Genomic DNA, 18,429 nt, shown 5'->3' on the forward strand with positions numbered 1-18,429 from the left:
AAGGGTGCTAGGAAGAAGTAATATAGGGTTTAAGCTCTCATACAAACAGGCGGATACAGTAGTAGAGCAGCAGCTTCCAGATTTGTTTTATGCGGACGGCATTGTGTGCCATCTAACACGCAAAGTTATATGCAACGTCTGTATGCAAAACCTGTGGACAGGAAGGCGATAAATTAGGCCTGAAATTTAGCGCTACAAGTCAGGTGTTATGTCATTAAATGAACAGTGAACTGACAGTGACAATACAGGGCCAAGAAATACCTCGCGAAAAAGAATATAAATATATTGGTATATGAATCAACGAAGGCAATACATATCTAAAATCACAGGAGAAACAATAACGGTAAAAGGGAAGAGAAACGCGGCCATAATGAAACACTGATTGCTACGGGGATGCAATAGGTACGAGGTACTCAGGGGTATGTGGAAAGGGGCAGTGACATTTGTTTGAAATCAGGGTTACGATCAGGACTCCATTGCAACCAACGGTCAGTGGGACGCCTCGCAATGAACGCTCACGGGAAGACTACAAATGAAGCAGCGCAGGGTGATATGGGCTGGACAAGTTTCGAAGTGAGGGAAGCTCACAGTAAAATTAATTATGAAGAATGACTGAGGAATATGGAAGAAAGTAAATGGGCTGGGAGAGTGTCCATATGTTTGTACAGGAATAACATTGATTCACAGAGGAGGAAAAGAACTAGGATGCTTACCAGCAAGTATGATCGAATCTCGTATGATGAGCAACACAGCAACGAAGAACGTCAAGCGGATACTCAGAGAGGCTGAGATAATCTTACAGGTGGCGGCTATGGAAAAGAAACCTGCCATCAGTAACTACTTCAGATGCAAAAACAAAATTAGGGAAGAAAGAATTCATTATAACTCAAAGAGAAGCTCATTACTTTTCGAAGCGAGATCAGGATGCCTCAGAACACGCACCTATAAAGCGAGATATAGGATGGAAGAAAAAGCATGTGCTTGCTGCGGTAAAGCTCGGGAAGCCGTGGAGCATGCTTTATTAGAATGTGAAGCTACCTGTCCAGCGGTCCTTTTAGCAATCACTGGCCTTCTTGAAGCCCTGGTGTTCAGCGAGAGCGGGGGGAAGGTGAACGTGTCCGCAATAGAGATTAGTAAAAAGCGATGGGAAGATTGGTAGAAGAAAAGTAGGGAAACGACCAAAAATAGAGACATACAAAAACAAAGTTCACCGTAAGAAGTCACATGATTTGGTTATGGGAATTCATCGTGGTTTTTTCTGTTTCTTTTTTTTAACCAAAGTACGGCATTAGGCAGTATAATAGCAAAGGCTTGGTGGCGCAACTCACTGCCACGTTCCAAAGGAGGCGCTCATAATATCGATCCATCCATGCATGCAAACTATTAGGTTCCTATACCATGAAACGTGGAAAAGACACACTTTTTTGTTTAATGCAATGTTTCAACTAGGTCCATTACGTAATCTGGGAAGGAAGCTACTGTAACCTCATAAATACACAAGGAGAGATGTCCATAGCCAGCACTTACTGACCAATAGCTTTCACAAGCTGTTTGTGCGAGCTCTATGAAAATTTGACAAAGCGGCTACGGAAATGTTGAGCCATCTCCTAGAAAACCACAAATACTAAATACTGTTTAATGTAGCTTCATAGAAAGGAAGAAAAGAGCATACCCCCGACTCCTAATTCAGGCAAGTATTCTAGAGAGGCCTTCCTACACAAGAAAGTTATTTCTGTCTACATTTATCAATTAAGAGAAAGCATATGCCTCGACATGGTGTTTAGGAATTCTGCGAGATCTTTCCGCCATGGATGTCCATGACAAAGAGTTAATAAAATTCTAAGCTACCTGTCAAGTAACACCTATCAAGTATGCTTGGCCTGGTCATGCTCAAGTCGTTAAACTAAAAACATTGGTGTTCCGCTAGGCGACGCGGTTGGCTGTGGTTACTTACATTTAGAAATACTGTTGTTCGCTTGAAGTCAAGGGCACAAGGAACATTCTATGGCAGGCAAAGGTCACTGGAACGTCTCGCACTGGGCGCCCACTATAAGTCTACAAATGCAGGTGGAGAGGGTCATATGGACTGGAGATGTTTTGAATTCACGGAAGGCGAGTGTAAAATTAATTTTGAAGAACGACTGAGTACAATAACACAATTAAATGGATTGCGACAAAATTCACGCATTCGTACAGAAAAAAAAACACCACCGATGCACCCCGTACAGACAGTAAACAAGCAAAGCTGAAATGTGCGACTCAGGTGTTTGTGTTGTCGTCGCTGCTCCACCTCGTGGGCCTGAACAGCCAGATTCTTCGCCCGACGTCGCCACTGGCGATCTCGCTTGGCCGCGACCTCGGCGGCGTAACGTGACCGCTTAAGCTCCGCTTAACGAACTAGCTCAGCCGCACGAGCCACCGGATCGGCCCGCCATTGCCGTTAGCACTCCGCATCGCGGGCCCGATCTTCTGCCGAGGCGTTGGCGCGACGCTCACGAGATCTCTCTCGCTGCTGCTCTCGCCGCTGTTGCTCGCAGGCCAGCTTCTTCTCGGGAGAACGAACGATGCGTGGCCGTCCCATGGGCACCGGGCGCGGGATGGGTTTGAACCGGTGGCGCCCTCAGGCGGCGGCGCCATGAATGTAATCGCATGTGGTGGCCAGGCCGGACTCGGCAAGCGGTGTCGCCAGCCACGTTCATTTATATGTTCCATCGCTTTTTCTTTTCTGTTTTCCATTGCCGAAATACCATTTGAAAGCAAACCTAATCAAAGATATGTTTTTGGTACACGAAGGGCTAATGAAACATGACTGAAGCTGTTTAGACCATTCAATTGTTTTTCAGAGCGGCCTCATTACATGGAACAGCGAAAAGACCGGATACGCGCGGTCTGCAGGCAACAGTACTTACGTGCAGTGGCGTAGCCATAAATTTCGTTCGTGGGGGGCTCACTTTGCAGCTCGGCCTCCTCCTTATAGAATTCGTCGAGGGATCTATATATATATATATATATATATATATATATATATATATATATATATATATATATATATATATATATTAGTACATATGCAACGACCAGGGGAACATCTCAATGACGCTGTCCTTTGTTAGAATGCATTGCGCAGCAGGAGCAGCTGTCACCGCTCGTGTATTGCGAGCAATTGCTCCGAAATTATAGTCGCAACAGAGAGCGCATGTAAAAAAGCAGGAGTTCTGCAAAATGTACGAGGGTGAGTCCAATGAAAGTGAGCCAAGGCGAATATAGGATAAACGGGGAACTTTATTCAAAAGTGGTTACTATCAATATTTAGACACTTGTCCTACTTACGAGTCGCGTAATTCCCGTCTCATAAACTCCTTGGGTTACTGCCTGAAAATCTGTAAATGACTACACGTCATCTTCCGACACGAATCTGGTTCCCTTGAGCAGTTTTTTCAAATTTTACCAAATATGGAAGACGCAAGGCAACAGGTCTAGGCTGCATGAGGAATGTTGCAACGCTTCCCACTTTAACTTTGCCATTTTCGCATTAACCACATCAGCGACGTAGGATCGGGCAATGTTGTGAAGCAAGATGTTTCCAATGCTCAATTTTGCACTTCGTTTGCTGATCCGACCTTTCACAATATCTGAAACGATTTAGAGCCTCTCCAGGTTTAGAAAATTCGATCAATAAGGGCCCCTAACGATCTAAAAAGAAGCCAACACTTTTCCGGCAGAAATGACGGCCTTTGTTTTCTTTGGGAGTGGTGAATTCAAATGATTCCACTGTGAGCTTTGCCGTAGTGTTTCAGGCTAGTAGTAGCGGCACCATGAGTCATCCTCGGTCACAATTGCAGACAAAATGTCGTCACCCTCATCTGGGGTTCTTTGACGTGCACTTAAATCTAAGTACACGGGTGTTTTCGTATTTCGCCTCCATCGAAATGCAGCCGCCGTGACCGGGATACGATGCCGTGACCTCGCGCTCAGCAGCCCAACACCATAGCCACTGCGCAACCACGGCATTTTCAATTGTGTTGGGCATGATTGCACGGTGGCTTTGGCCCGGACATGGATCGTCTTTGTAACTTTCATGTCCTTCTTTGAACAGTTTGCTACAATGCTTCACAGTACCCAATGAAACGCAATGTTCAACGCATACGGCAGCCATATGGCGAATAATTTCTTTTTGAGAAACATCTTCATTTGTCAACAACCTCACGACACCAAGCTGTTCAACTTTTGGAGTGTCCATTATGTCACGTAACCCTGTTCAACCCAGTGTATGAGAGCATTAAAGAACATTTAACCTCACCTCTGCATGTCACTGTAAATGAGATGCGTATGTGCTACGCGCATGCCTCGAAAATAATCAACCGAACCATTATTGCGCGGAGCGGCTTGTCTCACTTTCATTTGACTCGCCTTCGTACATTAGAAATGCGAAGATACATTGGAATATACAAATATGAAGATACAGCGTGATACAGGTCAAAAATTGGCAATGGAAACAAAGTTCACTGCGCGTATACAGAAAACCTCGCAACAAGATGTTTAAATATACGTATAAGTCTCCAATAAATCTACGTACCTAAGAAAAAATCGCTAAATACAATGCGTCAAACAAGGCAAATAAACAGGTTGCGCAACCACAGATTCACAGATCCCCCCCCCCCCCTCCCTCCACTCCCAAAATGTATCGCGTGCGGCAGAAGGCGGCGCGCTTCCTCCCCGCTTTTCTCCTTTACGCACGCAAGCGAACGCGTTGCATTCCGTCGATTCCATGCAGTGCTGGCGGCGAGCGAGTATGCATTGTTTCTTTTTCTCGTCTACTAGCCAGAAAGCGTCAAAAACTCTGCGAGGTGAAATTGCAGTCGGCCAGAGAAAAACGAGGGTGCATCCAAGTGCGCCGCGCGGTTGTCGATGCAGCACGAGAAAAACGCATGCGCTGTGGCTGGATCGGCGGCCCGCGGGTTGCGAGAACAAAAAAAAAAAGATGAGAAAGAGGCCTAATGTATCCTCGCGAATAAAATTCTAGGTAGAGAAATAAATAATAACTTAGTTGCAATGGTGGCTTAAGTGTCTTGACATGGATGCTTTGGCGCAGGTGAAAAAAAATTCATATTCTTTTCTGTGACCTGATGGCACAAATGAACCACCACAACACTTCGTCTCATCGGACCTCGCTGCGTGGTTGTCAACTTGTATCCCGATGTACGACTTTAGAAAGGTCGATGCACCTTGGGCGTCAAATGTCTACAACACCATTAAACCCACAAAGTTCCGGAATCGAACATCTAAAGCACGACTTTGGAAATGTCAATGCACCTTTCGCATTAAAATGTTATGAGAACTTTATACCCACAAAGTTTCAGAATTGAAATCCAAGCGCTCCGTAGATTCCGCGGCCTCCACGAGATGCCGAGACGAGCCCGCTCGCCATTACGCTTAAAATTACGCTTAAAGTACTTAAATTACGCTTACGCTTAAAATTACGGAATTACGCTTAAAGCGCATCCGGCTTGAACTTCTGAGTGTGTGGCAAAAAAAGCTGAAGATAGGGATACGATCGCCTATGTAACGTTTTTGGAGTTGTGATACTAACATCTAATAAAGTGACCCTGTGTGATGTCACAGGTGAATACAGGTTGTAATTTTAGAGCACGTGTAAGAGTGCTGCAACTCAATTAGCAATGATTTAGCAATGATCCCATTGATTACGTTGCATAAAACAATTCTGACTAATTACATTCACCAATCACGTAATTTCAACAGGTCATTGCACTAATGGCAGCACATCATGTCACCGTCGACACAGTAAACCTGTGTGCGCAACTCGGCCACTGAATCAATCATTCGTTGACTGAGTGCAAGATGGGCGACTACAAAGAATGCTAATGCACTATCTGAACAGTCCAACTAATTAGTTCATCCAGTACCTTTTTTCTTTCTTGTGACTCAAAACTTATTCATTCCTCGTAATAATTACATGATGATAACTACCTGAAGACAATGATCCCATCCAAGCTTTCATCACATCGAACGTGGGCTAGTGACAGGAAGTGCATCATGCGTCTGCGAAATGTCTTATAGTGTCATGTTTCGACTAAAGCATCGTAGTTTATCGAAATGGTGTATCCAGTGCACTCAAGATGTTGATGTTATACGGACCGTTTAGGTACCCGCTTTGTGATCGATGCTGTCAGAACAAGTCTCGCACCGATCTTCTGCACGTAGAATCGAATCAGTGGTCGCTTCGTTCACAACGTACATAATAGTTTAGCGTACTTTATGAAAATAATTTCCTACTTGCAGCATCCGTGCTATTTTCCATGAACGATGCAACTAGCCCACTTCTCCACGTTATTTCAGTGCGAAGCTCCTTCTCACTACGTGCGTCAGAACTGTGCGAAGGGGGTCCCTTGCAAAAGGATGGATAGGTGGGCTGGTTGGTAATGCATAATTAGAAAACCTTATGACGCTGTAAGCACACAGGACGTGGAAAAGAGACACACACCAGACGCGCTAACTCAAAACTGATGTTTAATGAACGCATGGAAAAAATACACACGTAGGAAATGAACTTTCGCGCCCGTCAAGAGGAGTTCCAAAATAACCATACATTCAAGGCACATCCTAATATCGATTAATAAAATTGAATTCTTTGTCACGCAGTAATAAGGATGGTTGGCTTAAACAAAGCTCGGTGTTCTTGGCGATATGAAAGACTTCAGGAATTCCTCGTGCGGTCTGGATAAGGTGACGCAACAAAATGACCGTGTTTTTGAAGATGGGTTTACGTGGGCACCATTTACAATGTGAGGTAGTATGAGAGGATTGTAGGCCATTTAATTAACTTCTGTGTTCTCTACGGCATACGTTCACACATCAGCCTGTTTGGTCAATGTACATATGATCATGGCCTGGGGAAATTTTCTTACTGCTCTTGATGCAGAATCCACAAAACGACTACCATGTTTGTGGATGCAATTTCTATTACCTAATGACGTGACCTGTGCCCTTCTGTGCACAACGGAGAAAATGCGAGTAATCTTGCATGGTGATGAAAATACCGTTCGAACGCCATAACGTGTGCCACATTATTTGGCCATGTGAAATTTTATTTACGTAAGGAATAACTGCCAGTTTGTTGTTTCCTTCATTTTGCACAGAAAGATGATGCCCGTACTTTCCTTGCTTTATAATGTGCACGATTTTTTCACAAGAAGATATGATGAATTATATAGAGTAACCTACGGCTTTAAGGCTTTCTACTTGCGTTCGGAAGCACGTGTCCAGATTGTGCATATAAGTTTCTTGCAGAGCGCGCGTAAACACGGAAGAACAATGCCGCCTTATGCAATTTACGAGCGATAAGAAGCTAAATATAAAACCGGTTTTCCAGATAGTGGACTGTGCTGCCAGCAAACATAATCCCCATCAAAATTCGTGCAGTAGTCAAGAAAGTGCAATCTAGTATAACACTGCAGCTGGAATTTTATGCCCATGCATTTTTTTTCATAGACATCCACAATCTCTTCGTTTATCTGTGACGCACATGATATGGCAATAAAAATCAAATAATCGTCAGAATATCTGAAGACTGATACACCCTCCTGAAGTTTGGCGTTTACAGCACTATCCACTGCGCCAAGAAAAATAAAATTTAATATTGGCACCATGGAAGAACCTATACAAACACCTGATTTTCGCATATACAGTTTTCCGTGTCACATCACGAAGGTAGATCTAAAGTAGAAGGTCAAAATTTCTAAAAAGGGGTCAACCAAAACTCCACGTCTATTACTGAAGGCAAGTTCTTTAGTAAATTCCACAAAGCAATCTTCAACGCTGCTGAGCAATTTGTCGCGTAGCAAGGAATAAAAAAAAATAAAGTACGTGATTGCTGAAGGCTGCGAAACCAGCAAGATCATTGCTGCAAGCTACTTAATAATAACGCCAGAGTTAATATCATTAAAAGCGTCTGCTACAGTTAACGCAAAAATGTGCTTCTGAAGATACTTAGACACGGCTGGCTGCCGGGCGTCCTTTTCTCACACAATTGCTCTAAAGTCCAGTTCTGATTTGAGTGTTTTATCAGTGAAAATCATTTGGTATTCCACTCTGTGAAGGTGGCTGACGAGCGAAGTAGCTTCGCACACGACATGGATGTGACACATAATTTTGAACAACGATACGAACTCATTTATTGTCCTGATGGGTGGACCTTCTGACCAAAGGTACGCGCACTCATTTAATGTCTTGATCGGTAGTGATTATTTCACTCGCAACTGCAACCACATTCTTGGATAATGTCGAATTGATGCACGTACGCTGCTGGGTGGTCGGTTGGGCCGGATCAGTGCGGCATCGCAAGAAATGTGCCCCCAACACGGAACACGTAAACCGCTGTTTTCCATACCAACACATACACATTGAAATCACCGACAACAACAGGGGTAGTGTCATCGCAGCTAATTCACGCAAAGTGAGTAACCATGAACCGTACAACACTATGAGTCATTGCCATTTTTGTTTGCTTACGGGAGTATGAGCCACTGATGAAGATAGGTTTTGTTCACGGAGAAAAAATATGTAGCTTCGCTGTTAGATATTTCGAGCTGTATACCTTTCGCTTCAACACTCGAGTCAAGCTTTTCTAAATTGAGTCTTTTCATCGGAAGCTTCGTTCTCGTTTTCACAATCTTCCTTTTCCCGGAAACTGGCTTAAAATACCTTTCAGAACTTCCATGGTTTTGGGGTGAAGGCTTTAATGATAAATGGTATCAATATTACATTTTTTATCAAGAACCCTGGTAAGTAGGAATCTTGACCTTATTTTCGAAGCAAAAATTTATCAAAGGCCAATGCTCAATCTATGCGTATTGCTCCGAGTTTCATTTGAAATTACGTCAACACATTCTGCTACACCTATATCGTTCTTCTTCTTTGGCCAGCCTGGAGACAGCCGGGTACAATTTACAGTGTGAGGCGAGATGAGAAGATGGCGCGTCATTTATTTCTTTAATTATTTCTTTATTTACTTACTGTATTAGCCTCAGGGGCCCGAAAGGCATTACAGAGGGAGTGGGCGCACTGTATTTTTACAATTGTAAGAACAGAAACAACATTGTTATATAAGAAATAAGAGAAAAATAATAATTAACTTAGCAGGTTATTCTAAGAGAAGTCAATAATACAGGCCTTCAATGACAATACCGTAAGCAACACTATTGTACATATATAACAGGAAACGGAAATAATAAATAGTTGCACAGGTTAATTTCTGTGTTCTCTAAGGCGTACTTTCACACATCGGCCTGTTTGGCCAATGTACATACGACCACAGCTTAGGGGAATTTTCTGTACTGCTCCTGAGACTCAATCTACAAAACAACTAACATGTTTATGGCTGCGATGTCTATCAAACAACGGCGTGGCCTTTGCGCTTCTGTCCACAGTGGAGCAAAGGTGACTAATCCGGTCTGGTGCAGAAAATCCCTCCCGAATGCTTGAACGCTTGCCACAGTCTTTAGGCAGTGGCAAATTTTCTGTACGTAGGGAATAGCTGCCATTTCTTTTGTTTCATTATTTTGATCAGAAGGACAAACCGAGGCGGATGCAATGCATTCAGCATACATGTTGATGATTTGTTTTAAGCAATACCCCAACCAGAACTTATGATTGCTGTAAAAGAGTGTATTGCGGAATATAATGACGACCAGAAGTTAATCTTTCAGTGTGGTATCCCTGTGGAAGCCTTTTTGGAACTTTTGTCTATGTTTTTGTTATTCTCCTCGGTTTCCTGTTGGAACAGCCTTTCATTCTGAAGTCGGCGATCTGTATTGGCTCCAAAGTGGTACCTGTCCTTAGCGACATCTTTCTGTGAAAAGTTGAAAGGGCCATCAGTGACGATCTGGGTATAGAATAACTGTTGGTGTTCTTTGCTATGCGGATGCTGTTTGTTAAAAGGGGAAGGCTGGAAGACAGGATTCTTGATGCTCAGAAAGTATTTAAAAACTAGGGCCTAAGACCAACTACGTTGAAAACCCTCGGGAGAACGAACTACACTATTTGGATGTTGACTTGCGCTTTGAAGTGGCTATATCTGGTGGCTATTGCTGTGTTCAGCATTGGTGCTACCCTGGTGAAATCATGCGAGCACACAGCAGCGGAGAGTTTTGAGCATCAGGTGGTTAGATTAAGTACAGCTGCTTATCCGAGCTCTGTGGTAACAGTGGCTTGCAAAAAATTGATTAAGTAAGTTAAGTGTAACCTCACAGCTTAAACTAAAGACAACAACCAGGAGCGTAAGAGACAGGCTGTGATTGCTTACCAAAATAAGTTGTCGCACAATTTGTAGAACTTGGCGCAACGTTATGGGGTCAATGTAGTGTTTTCTGCTCCTTTAAAAATGGCCCGCTTGTGTACCCAGGTTCTGAGAAAGATCGAAAAGATTCCTAGCCATATCCAATTTGTTTGCCATGTAAGTCACAGGTCAAGTTTGTTTCTTGCATGGGTGGTGTGCTTTACGAATTTACTTTCTCCTGTGGCTGTGTTTATGTCACTCAGACCGCGGATGCAGCATTAATATCCGTTTAAAAAGATTTTAGTTATCGGTCATCTGACCAGCTTTCTCACGTAGCAAAATAATGTAGGGCTTGTGAAAAAGAGACAAAGAAGGTGTGCCTTCCGCTTCAAAAAATAAGAATTTTATACCGTCGTAGGGATCATCGTACACAGGACCTGTTCGAGGCTGTCACGACCCGCCGGGTTTGTGAACGAGGGGGGGCTCGAGGCACCCTCCGTTATAGGCACGCTCCGCAGCGCGGCGGTGACGAACGATGACTGACCCCGGCCAGCTGTTCTTGTCGGCGTTTATTGCCTTGCGGTGACCAATGTTCCCTACCGAGCCTGGCGGGCCAACGAAGATTACGCCCAAGGGGGAGTCACATGCTTGGTATACCCATTACCCCCAGTTGATTTATCGGCAACAAATGTCCAAGTTCAAAGTACGAGGCTCTGGCTCCGCCCTAGCCGGGTCGACAGTGCCTGCTATTCAGGCCAGAAACGGTACGGCAGCCTCCGCCATCGAGTACTCCGCCTGGGCACCGGTGTTGACGGGCCGGGTGTGGCACCGTCGGATGCTGCCTGAGACAGCCTTTCTTGCGAGAGGTGCCGGGTTTGGCGCCGGCACAACCGGTGCCGCACCACTGATAATGCTTGCCGCTTCCGAGGTGGGCGGTGCTCCGCTGAAAGCGACTGGTGCTGCCGCTAGTCCTCCTACGGGCTGAAACTCTGAAGTGGCAGTCAAAGGTGCTGGCCAGGTCCCGAGGCGAGGCCTAACATGGTCGGCGTGTCTTTGCCACGTGGCCCCATCTGGCATGCGGACGAGCAGCGATGACGCGCTGGCAGGAGCCACCACCTGTCCGTCGGACCAGGGTGGGACAGGACGGAAGTTCCTGGCGAAAACGGGAGCTCCCGACTCCGCCAAAGGCCCGGGTCGGCACCCTCGGTCAGCAGCTAGCTTCTGCTTCAGTTGGCTCATGAGCACTGTGGAGCGGAGGTCCGGATGCAAGTCGTCCAAGGGCGTCTTGACTACCCGACCCAGCAGGAGCTCAGAGGGGGCACGGCCTGTGACATCGTGGGGGGTGGTCCGGTACTGGAACAGTATCTGGGCAATCTCCGTCCGGAAATTCCCAGTCTGGCTCTTCTTGAGCTTGTCCTTGATCGTTTGCACCACCCGCTCGCCTGCACCGTTTGAAGCAGGGTGGTACGGTGGAACCACCATCAGGTGGATTTCGTTCTTTGTCTGCCAGGCCAGGTACTCTGTGCTGGCGAAAGCAGGCTCATCGTCGGGCATGATGACGTCCGGCAGCCCCTGGGTGGTGAAGACCTGTCGTAGTATGGTCCACATGTAGGCGGGACCAGGGTCTCTGTGGGAACTGCCAGGGGGTGATCTCCACATGACGTGAGTCGCGCTGATGCTCCTGGCAGATTTGGCATCTCTGCACTAAGTGAGCAATGTCCTGGTCCAGGCCAGGTCACCAAACATGGGACTGGGCCACCATCTTGGTATTTTTAACGCCAGGATGACCTGCGTGCAGCGAGTGCAGGACCCTGGACCGGAGACTTTGTGGGATCACCACCCTGGAAGCCCACTGCAGACAGCCCTGCTGCAAGCTGAGGTCAGCGGCCTTGTGGCTATACGCCTGCTGAACCAATTCCTCCCCACGTGACACCACCTTGACCACCTGATAAAGGATTGGCTCCCGGCTGGTCACTTGCAATACCAGAGATATGGTTCAATATGCAAAAAAGAGGAGAGGCGTGCAGACAGGACACAAGAGTACAGAAGTGAACAGCACGTGTTGTCCTCTTCTCTACTTTTGTGTCCTGTCTGCACGCCTCACCTCTTTTTTGCATAATGAATCCTTGCCAACTAGCTCAGCTTTCTGTCATTCTAAGCGCAGATATGGAGACTACCAGCGGGTACGCGTGCTCTAGCATGAACACTTCAGCGGGTTCTGGAACAGCAACAGGCACCTCTGGTAGGGGCAGGTGGTATGGGCATTAGCAGGTCCCAGGTCCTTTCCCGGACGGTAAACCAGCTGATAACTTTAAGCTGCCAGCCTCTAGGTCTAGCGTACCACTCGACGTGATACCTGCACGGGAAGTGCGTTGTCAGTCCCCCATAGCTCCAACAGCGGCTTGTGGTCCATGACCGCCTCAAACTTCCGGCCCCACAGATACTGGTGGAAGCATGACACCGAGCATGAGGGCACACCTTTCTTGTCCAGGTGGCTGTAACGTTGTTCTGCAGCATGAAGCCGACGAGAAGTAGACGGCACAGGGCGTTCATGGTCATCGCCGTCCCGGTGTGCCAGGATGGCTCCCACGCCGTATGGCGACGCGTCTACGGTCAGAACGACAGGCTTGGCAGGATCGAAGTGTACAAGCACTGGAGCCTGGTGCCTAGCTCCTTGCTGTGCTGGAAAGCCCAATCCTCCTGCTTCTTCCAGACCCATTGTTGACCATTTCGAAGCAGAAGATGGAGCTTTTGTAGATGCTCCGAAAGATTCAGGAGGAAACTCCTGTAGAAATTAATGAGGCCGAGGTAGCTCTGAAGCTCCTTGTTCTAGGGCTTGTGCGCCTTAAGCACAGCTTCAACTTTGCGGGCAACCGGGGCTAGGCCAGCCTGGGAAATGACATGTCCCACGTACTCAGCGCTAGGGCCAGGAAAATACACGTTTCCAGCTTGAGCCTAAGGCCAGCGTCCTGCAGTCATGCCAGGACGTTGTGCAGATTCTGCAGGTGGTCCCTGTCGTCACTGCCAGTAACTAGGATGTCATCTAAGTAGACCGCTACGTGTGTCATGCCCCAGAAGAGGTTGTCCATCTCCCTCTGAAATATGGCTGGGGCTGAGGCCACGCCAAACGGTAAGCACGTGTACTGGAAGAGCCCCAAAGTGGTAGATATAGTGACATACTTCCGGGAGACTTCCAAGATCACCAGATGCTGGTAAGCATCTCTGAGGGTCAAGCTTGGTAAACTACTGTCCCCGGACAATGCTGACCAGAGATCTTCGATCCGGGGCAGCGGGTACTTCTCGACGGTAGCGACGGTGTTGATGGTAACCTTGAAATCCCCGCGGATCCTGACACTGCGTCTCACTTGAAGACTGGTACGGAGGGAGGAGCCCATTCAGACGGCTTGACGGGCACCAAGATGCCAACTCGCTGTAACCGTTGCAGCTCCTAGGTGACCCCATCCTTCAGGGCGAACGGCAGTGGGCGAGGCTTGAAAAACGTGGCCTGGCTCCCTCAGGTACATAGATGCCAGCCGTCATGCCGGCGAATGTGCCCACCGTTAGCTCGATCTTTGTCAGTAGGCTGGGGACGTCTTTCACCGCATGCAGGCTGGCTTCCTGGTACTCTGGGAGACAAACGCCCAGTGCATGAGTCCAGTTTCAGCCAAGCAGCGTCGGCGACGACCACTTGGTTAAGTAAAAGGGAAAGTTTGCCTCCCTGTCCCCAAAGCGAACGCTGACCTGTGCCTGATCCTGGACCTGGGAGAGCTGCCCGGAGTGGCTTCGCAGTATCACGCTCGAACCCTCGACGTACAAGCCAGGGAAAGTACGCCTGAAGAGTTTCACGGCCATGACCGACACGCTGGCCCCTGGGTGCAGCTCCATGGAAATGGGGTCCCGCAGATTTCGAAGGTCAGTGTGTATGGTGGCACAGACAACGGTACAAGGCCTGTGTGCCACATGTCGAAAATCGGCGGTTCCTCAGCCTCGACGTGGAGCCTGGCCGCGGAAGAACTTGAGACTGCTGCCACACTCCCGTGCCGCGTACCCATGCGTCGGCTATCCTGGGCGCCGGCTTGCGTGATACCTGGGCTTGAAAGAGCCAGGTGCTCCTGCTTGCTGTTCGTTCTCCCCCTTCGGCATACCCGTGTGAGGTGCCCAATTCACCTGCACGTGAAGCATTGTGCTTGAGGAAACTGGTAGTGTGAGGGGGAATGGGAACCACCACAGCAACTGCAGGTACTGCTTTTGTCGGCAACTTGTTGACCGCCGCTTCCGCAGACGGTGAGCCAGTCGCACGGGCAATCTCGCCTGCGTCCTTGGCGGCAGCTTCCATCGCCAGCGCTTCCTTCACGACGTCGTCCAGCGAGGGGTCGGGAAGGTCCAGGCATCGCGTCTGCTTGGCGGGGTTATTGATGCCGCAGACGAAGTGGTGCCTGAGCAGCGAGTCCGGCTGGAGCCCAAAAACACAGGCACTCGCTAACCCTCGTAGCGCAGAAACGAGCTGTGCGAGGGGCTCTCCTCGGTGGCTCCGGTTGTTGAAGCAGAAGCGCTCCATTAGTGTGGAGGGTGTTGGATTGAAATGCGAGTGCAGTATGGCGAGATGCTCACCCAGCGTCTTAACATGCGGCGTGGCTGGCTTGAGAAGGTCGAGCAGGAGACTGAAGATGCGGGTCCCGCAGCTGGCCACAAAATGTGCTACTGTTTGGCCTCGGGTGTATCGTTTGCACGGAAGAACACATGCACTTGTTCCTCGTAAATAGGTCAGGCGAACCAATCTCCCACGTACGGCTCGAGCCTTCCATACAGCGGCATGGCGGCAGCAGGGGTGGTGTTTCGCCGCTCGCGGCGGCATGGGGTGATCCGGGGGTAGTCATCGCCAGCCTCGTCGCCAGTGTCACGATCCGCCCGGGTTCGTGAACGAGGAAGGGCTCGAGGCACCCTCCGTTAGACGCTCAGCAGCGTGGTGGTGACTAACGATGACTGACCCCGAGAATCTGTGCTCGTCGGTGTTTATTGCGGTGCGGTGACCAATGTTGCCTACCGAGCCTGGCAGGCCAACGAAGATTATGCCCGAGGGGCATCATATGCTTCTTACAGAGGCCTATGTTATATATAAGAAAGCACGTGTATATATTAGCGATCTTTCCATTGTGCTGGCTGATTGTGAGGTGCACTTTCTGGTCGCAAGATTGTGACGGCAGCGATATTGGATTGCCTATCAGCATGATCACGTCACTCTGATCATCGTATATATTGGTACATCATATATACATATATATACATCATATATATATATATATATATATATATATATATATATATATATATATGATGTTGTACCAATACAAATCAGTTGTGAATCTGTGCCCACGCTGTCTATTTCTACTGCTGTTGTCCGTGTCTTTATAGCGCAGTGATCCGCGTACTAGAAGATAACGCATACCTCCTCCACGAGTGGCACTGTTGCGTTATGGCGGAAAGCCAGTCGACTTTATTCTACGTTAAATTGTCTACACTCGTGTCAAACTTTCTGTGATTATGAAGGGAAAGCTCGGGGGTGGAGCTTCCGCACATGTGTTACCGCGCTAAGTAGTAGGCCAGTGTTTGACAGCGCTTTTGGTTGCTCGGAATATCCGGTGAATCGACACAGCTTCCACGTGCGATGGTTTCGCATTTGCCCAGACGCGGAAAGGAAAAAGCAGCAAAATAAGTAAACTTTTACGCTCAATGGTGTTTTTATGGTATTTAACTTTAACTGATAAGGTGTATATGTATTCTCTTACCCAGACACTGGTTCAATGGTGTTCTTATCTTATTTAACTTTACCCAATAAGGTGTATATGTTTTCTCTTCCCCAGAGGAGGAAGAGAAAGAAGTGCCCAGAGCTCACTGGTGCTCTGGGCCTCTCGCTGTTATGCATTTTTTTACGTTCTTGCAATTTTCGTGAGCGTCATTTTATCAAGGATGATCAAGATGTTCCCACGGCCACCTGAACAAGGTCAGTCATCTTCTTCATCACTCATTTTTGGACGACGTGCCTTTAGAAGCTCGGGCCAGCTCGATTCCTGGGAGAGCTCGGCGCCAGAGGCCATGGACTCTGACAGCGAGTACACCGTAGTCATGGGCGCCATATGAAGAAGATGAGTCATATGTCGACTGAGGCGACTTCATCGAATCAGAGTGAGCAGGAATCCGTCATGGTTTCTTACGTACCGCTCTCGACGTCACACAGCATGAACTCCCTCAGCAGGCAGTTTCTAACGGAATATTTTGAAAGTGTGGCCCCTGGGAAAATCAACGACGTCAGGATCAACGCTCACAAGAAAAACCCGACAATAGATGTGAAAAATTCCGCAATACTTGAGAAGTTAAAGACCATTACGCAATTAAGCGCAATCGCCGTCCGCTCCTTTACTACTAATGGGAAGAAGACAACAACTGGAGTGATTTCCGACGTGGAGCTTGAAATAAAGCATGCGGACCTCAAGCGTATTTGAGGTCATTGGTGCGCATTCTTGAGATTCACCACTTGGAGCACTCCCGATGTATCAAGGTAATATTTGCTTCTTCGACATTACCAGCGTCCGTCAAAGTGGGCGACGTGATACACCAAGTACAACCATTTGTTCCGAAGCCTATTTAGTGCTGGAAATGTCACAAGATAGGACACGTGAGCGATGTTTCTAGAAGCAAAGCCACCTGCTCAAGTTGCGGCGGAGAGCATGATACCACTGACTGTGAGGCGTCCTCATATAAATGTCCCAACTGCACTGGCTCACACGAAGCGACTTCGAAGGAATTCCCGAAGATTAAACAAGAGGTTCGTATTCTTCGAAAAATAGCAAGAGACCAATCTTCACTTAAAGAGGCTGCTCAATCTGTTCGCCAAAGTGAACAGAACTACCTAGCGTGACGCAGGTACCACGACCACCTCTGCCTGTCCGTGCATCGAAGACGGTAATGGCGCCTACTGGGAATTCAAAGTCGACGAGAGGACCCGGCAAACATTCACCTCCACCAGCTGATACCGACACGGACTGGTCTTTTCTGCCCTCTAGGCCCATGGCCATGCCAACGGGCCCTAGTGGTCCTCTCCGCAAGAAAGCGAATAAATATAGGGCCAATGAAACCGGTGACACTACGGGCAAGCAAGATGAACACAATGAGAAGGAGAGTTTACAAAAAATGCTGACCCACCTGGTAAAGTCAATGCCCGTGATTCTCGGTGGTCTGGAGAATCCGGCCGCTAAAAGTGCCCTACAAGAGCTCGCCGTGCTGGAGCCGCTTATCAGAGCTCTTTATATACTATAAAGCTTTGGTTTGGCGCTTGTGCTGTTTACGCAGGGGAGGCCCCCACACCAGCTTCATCCTAGTGCCCCTAGCTTTAAGTTACTTGAATTGGTGACTGCAGATTTGATACGAAACCTAATAGTGGCTTCATGGTTGACATTTGTGAATGTTTATTATCAGATTGTTAAACTTTCTTTCACGTTTGCGCATCCTTCTTGCATCCATCATCCATCATCATCCCCCATGACACCTTTATGTCGCTGTTCCCCCTCCGCCTGTGCAAAGTAGCAGGCTAGAGCGCCTTAGCTCAGGCCGACCTCTCTGCCTTCTTTCAATTAAATTATCTCATCTCTACCCCAGCTTAAGCTAACGTGGATGAAAACGCGGAATTATTTTCAGAAGCGCTCTCACTTGTCTGTGCTTTGCCTCTATGGCTTTCACTTCACAGCCACATAACGTTCTCCGCGAGTATAGTTAGTAAGCGTCCGTCGCAGTCAGCGTGCCTGGCGGGGCCTTGGAGTGGCAAATAATATGTCCCATCTCACGTCTAAATTTGTAGACCAGAGTGCATCATGCGGGTTCGGGTGCATGCAAGCGAGCGGGCTCAGTGTGTGCCTTCGCCAATTACATAACTGTTCGCTCACCGCGCACAGGTGCACATGCGTGGCGACAATAGCTTGTTAGTGCGCTGCTGCGGGCCAGCTTTCGCACGCCCGCGTACGTGGGGCAAATTTTATACGGCGGTGGCGTCGCCGGCGTGACGTGTTTGACTCCTCCACCCGTGCCTTGCACGCTGGAAACACCGGCCATGCCATATCCGTGATTTAAGCAATGGATGCCTT

At 47.8% G+C, this 18,429-nt stretch overlaps 2 protein-coding genes across 2 annotated transcripts; both read right to left on the bottom strand.

Annotated features, from left to right (window-relative positions):
• Window positions 1-11,044: 11,044 nt before the first annotated feature.
• On the bottom strand, window positions 11,045-11,953 carry LOC139059505 (uncharacterized). The gene has a single exon (XM_070537928.1). It carries the CDS (start codon window positions 11,951-11,953, stop codon window positions 11,045-11,047), a length of 909 nt encoding a protein of 302 aa, XP_070394029.1.
• Window positions 11,954-12,029: 76 nt separating this feature from the next.
• On the bottom strand, window positions 12,030-13,013 carry LOC139059506 (uncharacterized). The gene is made up of 2 exons (XM_070537929.1): window positions 12,651-13,013; window positions 12,030-12,239 (listed from the first exon to the last, which is right to left on the bottom strand). The coding sequence occupies exons 1-2, from the start codon at window positions 13,011-13,013 to the stop codon at window positions 12,030-12,032; spliced, it is 573 nt and encodes a 190-aa protein (XP_070394030.1).
• Between the last annotated feature and the right edge of the window lie 5,416 nt (window positions 13,014-18,429).

The sequence above is a fragment of the Dermacentor albipictus genome, chromosome 4 (assembly GCF_038994185.2).
Source record: "Dermacentor albipictus isolate Rhodes 1998 colony chromosome 4, USDA_Dalb.pri_finalv2, whole genome shotgun sequence".
NCBI lineage: Eukaryota > Metazoa > Arthropoda > Arachnida > Ixodida > Ixodidae > Dermacentor > Dermacentor albipictus.

Coding starts and splice junctions, on each gene's coding strand:
- LOC139059505 (XM_070537928.1), bottom strand. CDS start 11,953: ATGTGGAGATCACCCCCTGGCAGTTCCCACAGAGACCCTGGTCCCGCC.
- LOC139059506 (XM_070537929.1), bottom strand. CDS start 13,013: ATGGGTCTGGAAGAAGCAGGAGGATTGGGCTTTCCAGCACAGCAAGGA. Junction 12,240..12,650: donor ACAACGCACTTCCCGTGCAG/GTATCACGTCGA, acceptor ATCCTTTATCAG/GTGGTCAAGGTGGTGTCACG.